Source organism: Somniosus microcephalus, chromosome 9, assembly GCF_052327205.1.
Source record: "Somniosus microcephalus isolate GS21.2 chromosome 9, FLI_Smic_1.0, whole genome shotgun sequence".
NCBI classification, from domain to species: Eukaryota; Metazoa; Chordata; class Chondrichthyes; order Squaliformes; family Somniosidae; genus Somniosus; species Somniosus microcephalus.
Genome location: NC_140995.1, coordinates 224,552,945 through 224,571,245, shown reverse-complemented (window position 1 = coordinate 224,571,245; position 18,301 = coordinate 224,552,945). Strand labels below are relative to the sequence as shown.

Here is an 18,301-nt window from a genome sequence, read left to right as displayed (position 1 = left end):
TGTGGTACTGGTAACCCCAACACATGGTGTCAGGTAGGGAATTTCAGGATATTGACCCAGCAACAATGAAAAGAGTGATATAGATCCAAATCAAGATGGCATGTGACCCGGAGGGGAAATCAGAGGGGAGTCTTCCCATGACGCTGCTGCTCTTGTTCCTCTTGGTGATAGAGGTTGCAGGAGACAGAGGTGCTGTCAAAGTATTCAACAACTAATTTTTCTGATGCACAATTTCTTGTCCAAAGACTGTCCAAAATTGAAGGAGTTTTATACCTGCTACAATTTGCTGAATTGGTCGAATAAAAGAAAACCATGCAGCAATTAAAAGGGAAATTAAAGAAGCGTGCAATAAGGGCACAGCAGTCATCATGGGTGACTTTAATCTACATATAGATTGGGCCAAACAAATTAGTAACAATACTGTGGAGGAGGAATTCCTGGAGTGTTTACGGGATGGTTTCCTGGACCAATATGTTGAAGAACCAACCAGAGATCAGGCCATCTTAGACTGGGTATTATGTAACGAGAAAGGATTAATTAGCAATCTTGTTGTAAGAGGCCCCTTGGGTCGGAGCGATCATAATATGATCGAATTCTTCATTAAGATGGAGAATGAAGTAGTTGACTCGGAGACTAGGGTCCTCAATTTAAATAAAGGAAACTACGATGGTCTGAGGAGTGAGTTGGGTAGAATTGATTGGGGAATGGCACTCAAAGGGTTGACGGTGGATAGGCAATGGCAAACATTCAAAGACCGAATGGATGAGCTACAGAATTTGTTCATCCCAGTTTGGCATAAAAATAGAACAAAAAAGGTGACTCAACCATGGCTAACAAGGGAAATTAGGGATAGCATAAGATCCAAGGAGAGGACATATAAATTGGCTAGAAAAAGCAATAATCCTGAGGACTTGGAGCAGTTTAGGAGTCAACAAAGGAGGGCAAAGGGATTAATTAAGAAGGGGAAAATAGAATATGCGAGTAAGCTAGCAGGGAACATAAAAACTGACTGTAAAAGCTTTTATAAATATGTAAAAGCTTTTATAAATATGTGAAAAGAAAAAGATTGGTGAAGTCAAGCGTAGGTCCCTTACAGTCAGAATCAGGGGAATTTATAATGGGAAACAAGGAAATGGCAGACCAACTAAATACATACTTTGGTTCTGTCTTCACAAAGGAGGACACAAATAACCTCCCAGAGATGCCGGGGAACATAGGGTCTAATGAGAGGGAGGAACGGAAAGAAATCAGTATCTGTAGGGAAATGGTGTTAGGAAAATTGATGGGACTGAAGGCCGATAAATCCCCAGGGCCTGATGGTCTACATCCCAGGGTACTTAAGGAAGCGGCCCTAGAGATAGTAGATGCATTGCTGGTCATCTTCCAGAACTCGATAGACTCTGGAACAGTACCCATGGATTGGAGGGTAGCTAATGTTACACCACTATTCAAAAAAGGTGGTAGAGAAAAAGCGGGGAATTATAGACCAGTAAGCCTGACATCGGTAGTGGGGAAAATGCTAGAGTCTATTATAAAAGATGTAATAGCAGAGCACTTGGAAAGCAGTGACAGGATCGGACAAAGTCAACATGGATTTACAAAAGGTAAATCATGCTTGACTAATCTACTGGAATTTTTTGAGGATGTAACTGGTAAAATAGATAAGGGAGAACCAATGGATGTGGTGTAATTGGACTTTCAAAAGGCTTTCGATAAGGTCCCACATAAGAGATTAGCGTGCAAAATTAAGGCACATGGGATTGGGGGCAAGGTATTGACTTGGATAGAGAACTGGTTGGCGGACAGAAAGCAAAGAGTTGGAATAAACGGGTTGTTTTCCGAGTGGCAGGCAGTGACTAGTGGGGTACCGCAAGGATCGGTCCTAGGACCCCAGCTGTTCACAATATATATTAATGATCTGGACGAGGGAATTGGATGTAATATCTCCAAATTTGCAGACGACACAAAGCTGGGGGGGAGGGTAAGCTGTGAGGAGCATGTCGTGAAACTCCAGTACGATTTGGACAGGTTGGGTGATTGGGCAGAAACATGGCAAATGCACTATAATGTGGATAAATGTGAGGTTATCCACTTTGGTGGCAAAAACAGGAAGGCAGATTATTTGAATGGCAATAGATTGGGAGAAGGGGAAGTGCAAAGGGACCTGGGTGTTCTTGTGCACCAGTCGCTGAAGGTAAGTATGCAGGTGCAGCAGGCGGTTAAGAAGGCAAATGGTATGTTGGCCTTCGTAGCAAGAGGGTTCGAGTACAGGAACAAGGATGTCTTGCTGCAGTTGTACAGGGCCTTGGTGAGACCGCACCTTGAGTATTGTGTGCAGTTTTGGTCACCTTACTTGAGGAAGGACGTTCTTGCCATGGAGGGAGTGCAGCGAAGATTCACCAGGCTGATACCTGGGATGGCAGGAATGACGTACAAGGAGAGATTGTGTCAATTGGGCTTATACTCACTGGAGTTTAGAAGATTGAGAGGAGATCTCATCGAAACCTATAAAATTCTGTCAGGTCTGGACAGACTAGATGCAGAAAGGATGTTTCTGATGGCCGGGGAGTCCAGAACCAGGGATCATAGTCTAAGGATAAGGGGTAAGCCATTTAGGACTGAAATGAGGAGGAATTTCTTCACCCAGAGAGTGGTGAACCTGTGGAATTCTCTGCCACAGAGGGCGGTGGAGGCCAGTTCATTAAATATATTCAAGAAAGAGTTGGATATATTTCTTGAGGCTAAAGGGATCAACGGATATGGGGAGAAGGCAGGGACAGGGTACTGAATTTGGATGATCAGCCATGATCTCATTGAATGGCGGAGCAGGCTCGAAGGGCCGAATGGCCTACTCCTGCTCCTATCTTCTATGTTTCTATGTAATTGCCGGTCAGTAGTTTGAGCTGCAAAAATGTATAATCTGAATAAATGGAAGCCAGCAGTAAAAAATAGGTTAAAAAAGTAAGGGGAAAGGACACACTAGGTATAGGTCAAACATAGGCTTCATTTTTCTAATCATTTAGGACAGGGCTTTAGTTGGGATGCCAGCAGAGTAGCAAAGTGCTAGCTTCCTGACACTAGCCATCCGGTTACTCACATAAAGGCTACCCGAGCCTTCTCACAAATGCATTAAGACTAAAATGGAACATTCTCGAAAAATATTCTTCGTAAATAAATACTGTGCCAGATGCAAAGCCAATGGGTAGCACATTGAGGACACACAAATATTTAACCCAAACCAAGATAACTAAACAAGCCAGTATTGGAGACGTACTGCTGGGAGGGTTTACTCGTACGCCTACAGTTGATCATTACCACCTGCCCTAACAATATTTTTCACTATCCAAGATCAACCACAAACTTCTAGTTCCCCATAGCTCTGCAATTTCTGGCATACACAATGGGTCATTTTCCAACTAAAAATAAGCACCGACCACAGGCAGAACAAAAAGTCACTGCATCGCAAGTCTCAAAGGAACCCTACTTACACACTTCTTTTATCAATTTCGTAAGCCCCGATTTTAACTTGGGGTGCAGGTGGGGCATAGAGGGAGGGGTTACAGGGAGCGCAACAAGCCCGCACGGCCATGCCGGCGTGAGGCTTGGGCCATTTTAACCCCCAGGCCTCATTGCTACTTTCACGGACTGTCTCCTGCCCGACCCCAGTGGGATTGTTGTACTGCAGAGGGTACAGGAAACCAGGAAGTTACTGCAAATTGTGTCGGATTGGATTTTGCATTGCACGAAGAAGCTGTAGTGCAAATCTGAAGTCAGGGCCTAACCCGACTCTGGAGTGATGCACAGTGACAACTCCCTGGAGGAAGCAGTTTGGGTTCGTACCAACACTAAGAAGCTGCAGTGTAAATATGAATCCAAGTCCCTGCCAGATTCCAGAATGAGCCCTCTTGAGATGCTGGTGTGTTGTGGAAATGCAGCAGTGCTACAATTGTAGTGCAAATGGTATGTTGGCCTTCGTAGCGAGAGGGTTCGAGTATAGGAGCAAGGATGTCTTGCTACAGTTGTACAGGGCCTTGGTGAGACCACACCTGGAGTATTGTGTGCAGTTCTGGTCGCCTTATCTGAGGAAGGATGTTCTTGCCATGGAGGGGGTTCAGCGAAGATTCATCAGGCTGATACCTGGGATGGCAGGAATGACGTATGAGGAGAGATTGGGTCGATTGGGCTTGTACTCGCTGGAGTTTAGAAGAGAGGGGGTCTCATTGAAACTTATAACATTCTAACAGGACTAGACAGACTAGATGCAGGAAGGATGTTCCCGATGGTCGGGGAGTCCAGAACCAGGGGGTCACAGTCTAAGGATAAGGGGTAAGCCATTTAGGACAGAGATGAGGAGGAATTTCTTCACCCAGAGAGTGGTGAATCTGTGGAATTCTCTACCACAGAAGGCAGTAAACGCCAATTCATTAAATGTATTCAAGAAGGAGTTGGATATATTTCTTAAGGCTAAAGAGATCAAGGGATATGGGGAGAAAGCAGGGACAGGGTACTGAATTTGGATGATTAGCCATGATCGCATTGAATGGCGGAGCAGGCTCGAGGGGCCGAATGGCCTACTCCTGCTCCTATCTTCTATGTTTCTATGTAGGCTTAGATGCTGGCTGGCTTGCTGTGATTGTTCAACATTTTTAATGTTATGACCATACAACGATAAGCACATTCTTCAGGTGGAGCTGTGGACCTCTCGATGATTACAGTACTCTACGGAATACTGAAAGCTTAGCGGATTTTCGTCAAACTACTTTTGCACAATGATTGCGAGAGTGGCGAGAGGGGCAGCACGGTGGCATAGTGGTAAGCCCTGTTGCCTCACAGCGCCAGGGACCCGGGTTCAAATCCGGCCTCGGGTGAATGTCTGTGTGGAGTTTGCACATTCTCCCCGTGTTTGCGTGGGTTTCCTCCGGGTGCTCCGGTTTCCTCCCACAGTCCAAAGATGTGCGGGTTAGGTTGATTGGCCATGATAAAAAAAAAAAAAATTGACCCTTAGTGTTAGGGGGGATTAAATACATGTGGTTATGGGGATAGGGCTTGGGTGGGATGGCTGTCGGTGTAGGGACCGGGTGCTAGGGTTTGGATGATCAGCCATGATCTCGTTGAATGGCGGAGCAGGCTCGAAGGGCCGAATGGCCTACTCCTATCTTCTATGTTTCACCATGTCGTAACATATGTTCATATTCAAACTGGATTTCAGACTTAGGAGGTCCTCTATTTGACACCGTCGAAGCTGAATTCAAATTCTCAGTCCTAGATCCAAAAAGATAAATCAAAATAAAACTCACTTTTCAGCAACAGGCTTGGCAATACTTTCAAAAACTTCCTCTTGTTTTGCACCTAGATCAAAGATTTGCTGGAATCTGTAAAACAAGAAATTGTTTTAAACTAAATTTTATGATCCTTTATAGAATATATTAATTAAACCAATTCGCCTATTCAGCCTGTTTTTTGAAACATACCTGTAAATTTTGAAAATCCTAATTTTTTTGACCCCATCACCGACCATTGACAATCAAATCCTGACTTTCCACACCCTCACCCACTAGTGCCACTTGAACCCTCATTTTTTGACACTCTCACCCTCTTTTGCCAACAAATCCAAATTTCTTCACACTCTCACCCACTATTGCCAAGAGACTTTAACAACAACAAAAAAGTTACATTAAATGAACCAATCAATTCCAAAGAAAGAGAACCAGTCAGCCCTCACCTCTGGATACTGCCTTACTCTTTTCACTTGGGTCAGCCAGTCCCTGGTCTCCATTTCACACCCAAATTGCAGACAGCCTCAATGGCCTAATTACTTAACAGCAAAGATAATGACATAGGCATTGCTGGCTCTCAAATCCACCCACTGCGGCCTGATAAAAGTGAGTAATCAAGTGATGGAGGTAAACCGGAGCCTGAAATCTATGCCCAAAGCTAGGGGGCAGCCGTACACCCAAGGGCAGAGACTGTCATGAATAATAATAAACCAAGTGGGTGAGCAGCATTCACAACACACCATAATAGCAGTGTATGTAAATCATGAGCCAATGGTTTGCGTGTAACTTCATCTACTCTTTTTAAGTTTCCTAGTGCCGCCCACCATTCCAGGACAATGAAGCAGACAGGCAATGTGGTCCCAGATACCAGGCAATGCATCTGCTTCATCCGCTCCTGGAGTGTGCAGCTCTGAAAACGACCGCTCGGAGTGGCCTGAAGCAACTCTACCTCCACTCGTCACCTGCCCAGCAGTGTAGCGGAAATCAAAAACACAGTGTGCAGTACTGCAGAGGCAAACTCACAACCTGACACAGTGTTGCAAAACATGTCAAAACTTCCAACCTACAGTGTCATCGCACCACCAGAAAGAAAAGTACATCCAAGGGGATATTTACTGATAAGTCTCAAAATAGATGCCACACTCTGCTCTCACACAGTACCTAGTGTCAGTTGAAGATTTACAGTGGCAGGGGCCATAGTAGGCCCACCTGCCCACGTTTTTGGGTGAGAAAACAGGGATATATAATTACCTGAAGAGGACAACAACAAAAAATACAGACAGTTTTTCCTCCAACTCAAAAAACACTATCCCTATGGTTAATTCAGCTACCCTCTATAAATATAAAGTTAAAAATCTAAAGCTTTTGCCACATCTCAGCCAATGGTAATAAAAATGCCTTGATTTCCACAGTTTATGAGGATGATTACCACTGAGTGGTATGATACAGGAAGGATAAATAATACATGGTACTTACTTAAATTTATAGCTTTCTCGTTTGTTATTTATAAATCCGTCAGCTGCATCATGTGGCACGACATACTCCAACACTGGGCCTCCATTATCTTCAGCTAATGAGTAAAGCTACAAAAGACAGACACTCTGGATAATCGCAGATCCAGCATACTTATCACATGAAAAGAAAGGAACATGCATTTATATTCCACGTTTCACGTCCTCAGGATGTCCTAAGGTGCTTTACAGCCAATGAATTACCATTGTTTGAACAATACAGTTGCCAATTTGCATACAGCAAGATCCCAACAGCAATGAGATGAATGACCAGTTAATCTGTACTTGATGGTTTTTGTTGAGGGATAAATGTTGGCCACAACACCGAGATCTCCCTACTCTTCTTCAAACAGTGGGGTCTCGGTTTAACAGCTCATCCAAAAGATGGCACCTCCAACAATGCAGTACTCCCTTAAGTGTCAGCCTAGATTATGTGCTCAAGTCCTGTGGTGGGAGTTGAACCCACAAGAAGAGGAGAGGGTGAGGGTAGGAAGGAAGGAGAGGAGAGGAGAATAGAAGGGAGAGGGAGGCAAAAAGTTGAGGGCGAGGGGGAGAGGGAGTAGGAGGTGAGATGGGAAATGAAAGGGAGAGAGAAGTAATAAAGGAGTGGAGAGGGGAGGAGTGGAGGATAAAACAGTCAACATAGGAATCCATCAAGTGGAAAAAACAAGCCAATGGAAAAGAAAGAAGACTGGGGCTATGCTGACTCTGTACAGCCTGTGTTCCCAGTGCCTTGAACTCTGGGAAATGTCAACGATTTCCAATGAAGGAGTGAGATACAGACCACAACCCTATTTAAACTTAATCAGCCAGACCAAAGCTGCTGAAACTTTTTATGCTAGTCCCAGATTTTGAGAGGGCTAGTGTTATAAAGGTGAGAAATTACTTTAAGCCAATTAAATCTTATGTGGACAACATGAACAAGATGGAATTTCTTCAAAGCCCTTTTAATGGAAGAGGAAGCTATGTATGTCCCTAGAGTTTTAAAAAAGTCACATGGTAAAACCAAGCCAAATAGGCCAACAGGTCTTGTTCAAATACAAATCAGACAAGCAAAAATAATTTTACAGCCTTAAAGAAAATAGTTCTCGGGAGAATAGTATCAACCTCAATTAAAGGCAACGAAAGCGGTTATCAAAACAGCCATTTGGACATTGGAGATGATGATTGCGGATTACTGTGGTACTAATAGCAAGGTCTTTTTCGGTTAAGTTAGGAGTCAGAGGACCATTAATCAATTCCTCAAGGCAGATTTGGGTGGACTCCCAGTATATGGCAGAGATTTTAAATGGCTACTTTGCATCGGTATTCACGACAGATGATGATGCTACGTTACCAATAATATATCATAGGGTTGATACTAAAGTTGAAAGTGGAAAACTGGAAACGGATATAGCCCTGGCTAGATGAAAGGATCTCATAACAGATTGCGTTGCTGGCCCTGACGGCATTCACACTAGGGTACTCAAAAAAATGAGCCCCTTGCTCATATACTTAACAGTGCACCGGAGTTCCATGGACTGGAGGGAGGTCCATGTGATGCCAATATTTAAAAAGAGCAGTAAGTCAGAACCAGGAAATGACAGGTCCATGAGCTTGGCTTTGGTTAGAGGCAAATTGCTAGAAGGGAACATCAGAGATACACTGTATGAGCACCTTGACAGAGATGGAGTTATTGGAGAATCAGAATATGGTGTCTGGCTCAACTTGGTTGAACTTTTTGAGCAATGGGGATATAAGCCCACATCTAACAAGTGACATTTGAAATACATAGATTTAAAGGGAGAGGGAGAGGTGCAGAAGTCGCACCGTGCCGGGGGGGGGGGGGGGGGGGGGTCAGCTGGTCTTTTCCTCGCCTTCCTATTGGTCCGTCCCGCACCGCGGGCGGGGCCGGGCGCTGATTGTTCGGGACGGGGCGACGGGTTTAACCGGGAGGTCCGGCCCGGGTATCCGCACACGCGACATTGAGAGCTTCGCTCTGCCATACTCACCGCAATCGGCTTCTTGGTGGGCCGGAGCCGCGCGTAGATCTGAATGGTCTGTTTGACCATGGCTCGGGAGTGGCGGCCGCGCCGGGTCTCCGAGCTCACTCGCTCGCTCCGTTCCCCTAACAACCACAACAGGTAAACTCGCTGCAACCCCCGCCGCCATTGGTTGCCTTGGCGGCGGCCGGAGACTCACCTCCGAGTATCGTGTCTGCTGATTGGTTGCCAGGGAGGACTGGGCGGCGCATGCAGTGCTTGGCGGTAGTTGGAGGCGGCACGCGACGAGCTAGAGCCTGGAGCAGGCGAAGCCTTGGGAAAGGACAGCGTGCAGCACAGCTCAGGGTGGCAGTCTCCCCCCTCCCATACAATGCAAACTCATCTCAGGGTGGCAGTCTCCCCCCTCCCATACAATGCAAACTTAGCTCAGTGTGGCAGTCTCCCCCCTCCCATACAATGCAAACTTAGCTCAGTGTGGCAGTCTCTCCCCCGCCCCCCCATACAATGCAAACTTAGCTCAGTGTGGCAGTTTCCCCCACCTCCATACAATGCAATCAATGCAAACTTAGCTCAGTGTGGCAGTTTCCCCCACCTCCATATAATGCAATCAATGCAAACTTAGCTCAGGGTGGCAGTCTCCCCCCTCCCCATATAATTCAATCAATGCAAACTTAGCTCAGTGTAACACTCCCCCATACAATTAATTCAATGCAGCTACATAAAACTCTTCTAGGTTAAAAGAAAGACTTGCATTTATATAGCGCCTTTCACGACCACCGGACGCCTCAAAGTGCTTTACAGCCAATGAAGTACAACAGTGATTACACTTCAAAAGTACTTCATTGGCTGTGAACTGCTTTGAGACATCCTAAGGTCATGAAAGGCGCTATATAAAAATGCAAGTCTTTCTTCCTTATACAGTGTAATATTATAGCTCTATATACAATTCACTAACACCATGGGGGAGCATTTTGGTGCTAGTGACTATAATTCTGTTAGATTTAAGGTATTTACTCTTAATATATTTTAAAAAACATCTTTGGGTTTTCCTTGATTTTACTTGCCAAGAATTTTTCATGCTCTCTCTTTGCTTTCCTAATGTCATTTTTAATTGCACCCCTGCACTTTCGGTACTCCTCTAAAGATTCTGGAGTATTTAGCCCTCGGTATCTGTCATACACCTCCCTTTTTTTCATTATCCTACCCTGTATGTCTCTAGACATCCAGATGGCTCTAGATTTGTTAGTCCCACCTTTTTTCTTTAAGGGCATATGTTTGGTATGAACACTCCGGATCTCCTCCTTGAATGCCTCCCACTGCTCTGATACTGATTTACCTTCAGGTAGTTTCCAGTCCACTATGGCTAAATCCCCTCTGAGCTTAGCAAAATTTGCTTTCCCCAATTTGGAATTTTTATTCCTGGTCTATCCTTGTCCTTTTTTGCTCTCTATGGAAAAGGACAAGGATAGACCAGGAATAAAAATTCCAAATTGGGGAAAGCAAATTTTGCTAAGCTCAGAGGGGATTTAGCCATAATGGACTGGAAACAACTACTTGAAGGTAAATCAGTGTCAGAGCAGTGGGAGGCATTCAAGGAGGAGATCCAGAGGGTTCAAACCAAACATGTGCACTTAAAGAAAAAAGGTGGGACTAACAAATCTAGAGCCCCCCTGGATGTCTAGAGATATACAGGGTAGGATAAAGAAAAAAAGGGAGGTGTATGACAAATACCGAGGGCTAAATACTCCAGAATCTTTAGAGAAGTACAGAAAGTGCAGGGGTGCAATTAAAAATGATATTAGGAAAGCAAAGAGAGAGCATGAAAAATTCTTGGCAAGTAAAATCAAGGAAAACCCAAAGATGTTTTATAAATATATTAAGAGTAAGAGGATAACTAAAGAAAGGGTAGGGCCTATTAGAGATCATGAGGGTAATCTGTGTGTGGAGGCAGGAGATGTCGGTAGGGTTCTTAATGAATACTTTGCGTCTGTTTTCACAAAGAAGAGGGGCGAAGCAGACATTGCTATCTGGGGGGGAGGGGGAGTGTGAAATATTGGATGAAATAAACATAGTGAGAGAGGAAGTATTAAGGGGTTTAGCAGCTTTAAAAGTGGATAAATCCCCAGGCCCGGATGAAATGTATCCCAGGCTGTTAAGCAAAGCAAAAGAGGAAATTGCAGAGGCCCCGACCATCATTTTTCAATCCTCTCTGGCTTCAGGTGTGGTGCCAGAGGACTGGAGGACTGCTAATGTGGTACCCTTGTTTAAAAAGGGAGAAAAGGATAGGCCGAGTAATTACAGGTCAGTCAGCCTAACCTCATTGGTGGGAAAATTATTGGAAAGAATTCTGAAGGACAGGATAAATCTTCATTTAGAAAGACACGGATTAATCAAGGATAGTCAGCACGGATTTGTTAAGGGAAGGTTGTGTCTGACAAACTTGATTGAATTTTTTGAGGCGGTAACAAGGAGGGTAGATGAGGGTATTGTGTTTGATGTAGTGTATATGGACTTTAGCAAGGCTTTTGATAAGGTTCCACATGGCAGACTGGTCACGAAGTTAAAAGCCCATGGGATCCAGGGCAAAGTGTCAAGTTGGATTCAAAACTGGCTTGGAGACAGGAAGCAGAGGGTAATGGTTGATGGGTGTTTTTGTGACTGGAAGGCTGTTTCCAGTGGGGTTCCGCAGGGCTCAGCTTTTTGTGGTATATATCAACGATCTTGAGTTGAATATAGGGGGTAAGATTAAGAAGTTTGCAGATGATACTAAAATCGGCTGTGTGGTTGATACTGAAGAAGGAAGCTGTAGACTGCAGGAAGATATCAATAAATTGGTCAGGTGGGCAGAACCATGGCAAATGGAATTCAATCCGTAGAAGTGTGAGGTAATGCATTTGGGGAGGTCTAACAAGGAAAGGGAATACACATTAAATGGTAGGTCACTGAGCAGTGTAGAGGAACAAAGGGACCTTGGAGTGCATGTTCACAGCTCCCTGAATGTAGCAGGCCAAGTAGATAAAATGGTTAAGAAGGCATACAGAATGCTTGCCTTTATTAGCCGTGGCATAGAATACAAGAGCAGGGGGGTTATGCTTCAACTGTATAAAACACTAGTTAGGCCTCAGCTAGAATACTGCGTACAGTTCTGGTCACCACATTACAGGAACGATGTGATTGCACTAGAGAGGGTACAGAGGAGATTTACAAGGATGTTGCCGGGAGTAGAGAATCTTAGTTATGAGGAAAGACTGGATAGGCTGGGTCTGTTTTCCTTGGAACAGAGGAGGCTGAGGGGAGACCTTATTGAGGTGTATAAAATTATGAGGGGCATAGATAAAGTGGATAGAAAGGATCTATTTCCCTTAGCAGAGGGGTCAAGAATCAGGGGGCACAGATTTAAAGTAATTGGGGGGAGGTTTAGAGGGGATTTGAGGGGGAAATTTCTTCACCCAGAGGGTTGTGGTGGTCTGGAACTCACTGCCTGAAAGGGTGGTAGAGGCAGGAACCTTAACCACATTTAAAAAGTACTTGGGATGCTCTCACCTACAGGGCTACGGACCAAGAGTTGGGAAGTGGGATTAGGCTGGATAGCTCTTTGTTGGCCGGCGCGGACACGATGGGCCGAAATGGCCTCCTTCCGTGCTGTAACTTTCTATGACTCTATGATATAAAATTCAATATAACAGCTCTATATATGACTACGGGCGCGATCTTGCCAGCCCTGGGGAGGCAAGTTTGGAGGTGGGACTGCCAGGAAAATGGCAGAATCTGGGGGCGGGTGCCCATCCCGCCCCCAACCCTCCTCCATGCCATCTTCCCAGGAGGCGGGTAGCCGACCCGCACAGGGTCGGGAAGGGGATTACAGCCACTTAACTGCCTGTTAACAGGTAGTTAACAGGCAGTTAAGAGGACTATCCCCATTTTTCCAACCCCGCCAGGGTCACCGAGGTGAGCAGTGGGTCTGCGGGGGTCGGAGGGGTGCAAAAGTGCGCTGTGAAGGTAAGTGATGGGTGCAAGTGTGGAGAGGTAAGTATGTGAGGTGAGTGGAAAGTGATAGAAAATGTTTACTTACCTTTGTTTCTTCCTGCAGGCTTCAACAGTTGGGGATGCGGAGAGTCTCACATCTCACCGGCAGAGATGACAGATGGCTGCTGTATTCTCCAATGCAACAACCATCTAATTTCTGCTAAAGAAAGAGGTTTGATGAGTCTTGAATACAAGGACTCATCAAACAACATAGAATGTCAGTGTTTGACAGCTTCACAGAGCTGTCAAACAATGACAATTCATCTGTCAAAAATTTTTGACAGATGAAACGTCATATGCTGACGTTCTCTGTAACCGGCTTTCCCTTAATTGGCCTGCTAAGTGAACAAGGTCAATCAGGGGACAATAGCGTGGGTTGGGCAGAAGTCGATGGAGGCGGGACTAAAACCCGACAAGCAGCAGTCCTGCCTCCAACACGCCCCCATTGGCAAAATCGCCCCCATCGTATCACACTCCATATCCCATTTATTCAGTATAATAGCTCTATATGCAATTCAGTGTAGCAGCTCTACATACAATTATTTTTATTAATTCTCGGGATGTGGACATCACTGGCAGGACCGCATTTGTTCCCCATCCCTAGTTGCCCTGGAAAAGGTGGGCCTTGTTTTGAACCACTGTAGTGAATGTACTCTCACAATACTATTATGTAGGGAGTTCCAGGATTTTGACCCAGCGACAATGAAGGAATAGATAGAACTCTGTTTCTCTCTCCACGGATGCTGCCTGACCTGCTGAGTATTTCCAGCATTTTTTGTTGTTATTTCAAATTTCCAGCATCTGCAGTATTTTGCTATTGTATTGAAGAAATAGATGGTGTTACATTGAGTTATAGATACAGCTGGGAAATTGACCAGTTCGCGTTCATGAGCTAATGCCCACCAACTCCTCGAATTTGCAACAGGTTCCTCCATGGCCTTGCCTATCCCTAGCTCTGTAACCTCCTCCAGCCTTGCAACCGTCCAAGATCTCTGTGCTCCTCCAATTCTGGCCTCTTGTGCATCCTTGACTTCCTTCGCCCCACCATTGGTGGTCGTGCCTTCAGCTGTCTAGGCCATAAGCTCTGAAATTCCCTCCTTAAACCTCTCTACCTCTCTTTCTTCCTTTAAGTTGCTCCTTAAAACCTACCTCTTTGACCAAGCTTTTAGTCACCTTTTTTAATGTCTCCTTTGACTGTGTCAATTTATTATCTGATTACACTCCTGTGAAGCGCCTTGGTATGTTTTACTACATTAAAGGTGCTATATAAATGCAGGTTGTTACATTGAGTTGTATATAGAGCTGTTGTATTGAGTTGCACACAGATGTGTCATAGATTGAATTGTATACAGTGAATTATAAATAGAGCAGTTAGATTAAATTATAGATAGAGTGCTATATTGAGTAGTACATAGATAGACCTGTTGGATGGAATTGTTCATAAAATGTTATACTGATTATCTAGACTATTACATTGATCTGTATGTAAAATGTTATATTTAATTATCAGTAGCCCTATTAGTTTGAATTGCACATGGACTGTTACATCAACCTGTATTATAGTGTGATATTGAGCTGTATATGGAATTGTTATTGAACTATATTTAGTGTTATACTGAGTTGTGCACATACTGTTACGTTATGTTGCAGAGTGTTATACTTAATTGTATCTAACGTGTTACAATGAGTTTGATACAAAGCTGTTAGACTGAATTGTACATAGACTCTTATATTGATTGAATTGTATATAACGCTGTTAAATTAAATAAACTGTATTTCGGGTGTTATACTGAGTTGTATTTAGTGCTGGTATATTGAATGAGTGGCAGGTGGAATGTTATACCAATGTAGAGTGAATGATATATGAACTGTTATACTGAGTTATACATAGAGCTGTTATATTGAATGAATTGTGTATGGAGTGTTAGGATACGGAGTTTTATAGAGAGCTGTTATATTGAATGAATTGCATACAAAGTGGTATACTGAATTATATATAAAGTGTTATATTGGGTTGGTTTTAGAGCTGTAATATTGAATTATGTATGGAAATTTGTGTTACAACTGGAAGAGTGACACAAAATTATATATATGGTCATAAAAAGAAATACACTTCAATATGTAAAACGGCATTATTCCTTGCTCTTTTTGAACTGGCATTTTATTTTAGCACAACCATTACCTAAAATTATTGTCTGCTTCATTAATACTGTAAATATATTAACTTTGAACCTGCCACATGTTGAAAAAAATTAAGTAGCTACGATGGGTCATAATTTATTTAGTTTTGAGTTAATGTATTCCTTTCTGATTTTAGGTTTCCCTCCTGCATATTGGTAGCTAATTTGCAATGTGTCCAATGCCTTGAGGGAAAGTCCTGCGTTTTGATTGAAACAGTCTTCACATCTTTCTTCTGTAAACCTGTAGGAATTGTCATGTAGGGACATTTCTCTTGGAGGTATTGCTGTATACAATATGGTTACATCTCCTCACATTGCTGTTATTGCAGTTAAATTAGCATCCACAAACCTATTACTTCTTAAGTAAAATACTGCTAGATTTCTCTTTTTGCAACTGTGCTCCCTTCAACTCCCCTGAAGGCACTGACTCTTGTGGTGGTCCAGATCCATGGGCACCCCACCAGCTCATCAAGTGGTAATTCCTCTTGTGTGAGTCCAGACAATGTGTGTCGGCTACTCACCCATTGGGTTCGTCAAAGCAAATCCGGTCCGCACTTCTTCATCCACACACACATTTTCTTTCAGGAGTAACTAGATAACAGTCAGGACTGAGAACTGTTTTCTCTTGTCCCCAGTCGAGGAGTGTTGAAACCAATTGCAGTATTCCAATCTCTGCACTGGCTGAGGTAATATTGAATTATGTATGGAAATTTGTGTTACAGACCTGGAATCACAAATGAGGTCTTCTGGCTTAGTGCTGCAACCTACCAGGCCATCAGAGATTCTATAGATACATTTCCATGAATTCTATCCTATTAATTAATTCAGCAATCAATTTTTGAAAATACCTAATAAAATTTAAAAACATCATTCAAAAGGCACATAGCTGAATATCAAAACATTCAGAAAGTCAGAATGGGTCCCAGCTAGGAAAGGACCTCATGGGAGGTTAAAGCTGTCATGGTGGGACTGTGTATTGAAAAGATCTGAATGGATGAGTGATAACAGGCAGACAGCTGTGAGAGCTGGCTGGGAGTGGAGGGGAGGGGGGTAGAGAATAATGGCAAGGCTTTAAGGCATCTGTGACCACCCTGGTTATGCTTATGTTGACTGACTGACTGACTCATTCAGAAGTTCAAACTCCTAAATCAATGCTGCAAATTTTATTGCCAAAAATAGCGGCTCCCCTCTTTTCTTTATAAGCTGTTCCATTGGCTAACGTCTTGGGTTCATATTAGCTTTGGCTTTGATTCAACTCATATCATCATCAATGGAATTCTTCATTGAGTGTAAGAGACATGACAAATAATTTGGCCCAAAAACTGAAGGAGTACATTTAAGACTTTAAGGCTTAAGTGTCATAATTGTAATAAGGAGCTCATCACTTGTCAGAATTTTAAATATTTCCCATTAGCAACTTGGACTGGTCCATTTAATGGCAGGTTCCTAATGTGGAGAGAAGCTTGTTTCAATCACTGCTCCCCTTTTATTTCCTAATATATTCCAATGCCAACTTCGTCATACTACGCATCTAGTTGGTGAGTAGCATACAGTGCAAGGATTCATGTCAACCCACTGAAGTACAGGACACATTCGACACTCCTTTCCTGTTAATGGTCTATACCATGTTATAGTTGTAATGAGCGTAGCACCAAGTCTTATGGTGAAGAGATCTGATTCAGCTCATGGTCCCCAGACTCTGATGTAAAGCGCACTATGAACATATGAACAATTCGGGCTATTGGAAGCTATCCTGAGTTTTGTTTTAGCAAAGCAGGCTTTAACTATTAAGCACTTATATTGTCTCCCATCCAGGTAATTCCCCCTGTTCTCTCACTTCCGTACCCCTCCCCCCCACCCCCCCCAACCCACCACCACCACCATCTTCACTCCCTCAAGTCCAAGGGGTGCAGACATTAGCTTATCTTAAGCACAACTGGTTTAGCCATCCATCACCAGATCTAGTTGGGCCACATCAAGTCTCACTTTCTCACTCGTTGTACAGGATGTTGGTGACTTGCAAAGTTGCATTCATTGGCTATCCCTAGTGGCCCTGAGAAGTTGGTGGTGGGCCTTCTCTTTGAACTGCTGACAGTGCTCACACAATGGTGTTAGGTAGGGAATTCCAAGGTTTGGACCCAACAACAATGAAGGAATGGTGGTATATGTCCAAGTCAGGGTGCCCTGTGACTGTGAGGTGATGGAGTTCCCAAGATCTTGCTGCTCTTGTCCTTCCTGGTGATAGAGTTTGGTGAATTGCTGCAGTGCCTCCTGTAGATAGTACTTAATGCGCCGGCAGTAGAAAGGATGGGACATTGAATCCAGTGACACGGGTACCGACCAAGTGGACTGCACTATCCTGATGGTGTTGATCTTGTCCTGATCTTCTTGAGTGTTGTTGTGGCTGCACCCATTAATGCGAATGGTGAGTATTCCATCAAAGTCATTACTTGAGCCTTGTAGATGGTAGAGCAGCCTTGAGGGGTTAGGAGGTGAGCCACTTATCAGAGAGTACCCAACTGCTGATAGTGATTACACCACCTTTATCAAGGGGAAGATTTCCTGAAAGTGGTAAGGAAATAAAATGAGTTTTCCCAGATTTGAGGGGGAAAAAAATTAAACATTTTCTAAAGTTTTCCCTCCAGATTGGCTATAATTTTAAACTTGCCGTGGCATTCATCCCTACATCATTTCATTCCACACTGCCCATAGAGTTGGGGTGCTACAGAATAAAGGATTGTGGCAAATCCGCATCGTACAACAACAACAACGTGCATTTATACAGAGCTTTTAACATAGATATCCCTGAGGGTTGTAGGGCTGGAGGAGGGTTCAGAGATATGGCGGGGTGAGGCCATGGAGGGAAAAGAACACAAGGTTGAGAATTTCGAAATGGAGGCGTTGCCAGACCTGGTGCCAATTTAGGTCAGCAAGTGATGGATGAGCAGGACTTGGTGCGGGTTGGGATACAGGCAGCAGAGTTTTGGAATAGCTGAAGTTTACAGAAGGTGGTAGGTGGGATACAATCTTCATGGACACCTCCATTGTGTAATTTCTCAGTAGGATAAAAGAATCGCACCTTTAGCTGATGTGTTTTTTTTCCCTCAAAGGATTTTTGGATTGTTAGATTTTATGGCCTAGAAATTGGAGGTGTTAGCACTGGCCATTAAGGTCTGATTTGTTGAAAAAAATGGCAGCCACCTCACTTATGCCCGCTTCCGGCGGGTCCCGCGGCGGTCGCCATTTTCAGCAATGCTACCGTTGCCTGTGCTCGCGGCAAGTATTTTAATTAACAGAAGCGTGACTCCAATCGGCATGCAATGCCA

General features: G+C 43.9%; 1 protein-coding gene across 2 annotated transcripts in view; it reads right to left on the bottom strand.

The window, feature by feature from the left end:
- Positions 1-8,980, bottom strand: part of kif6 (kinesin family member 6) — a 705,324-nt gene extending 696,344 nt beyond the window's left edge. For both annotated transcript variants that reach the window (XM_085997944.1, XM_085997945.1), the window contains exons 1-3: positions 8,779-8,980; positions 6,753-6,859; positions 5,298-5,372 (exon numbers count right to left, since the gene is read on the bottom strand). In XM_085997944.1, the coding sequence (XP_085854070.1) occupies positions 5,298-5,372; positions 6,753-6,859; positions 8,779-8,838 (242 nt within the window). In that variant the 5' untranslated portion in view covers positions 8,839-8,980. The remainder of the gene's footprint in view (positions 1-5,297; positions 5,373-6,752; positions 6,860-8,778) is intronic.
- Between the last annotated feature and the right edge of the window lie 9,321 nt (positions 8,981-18,301).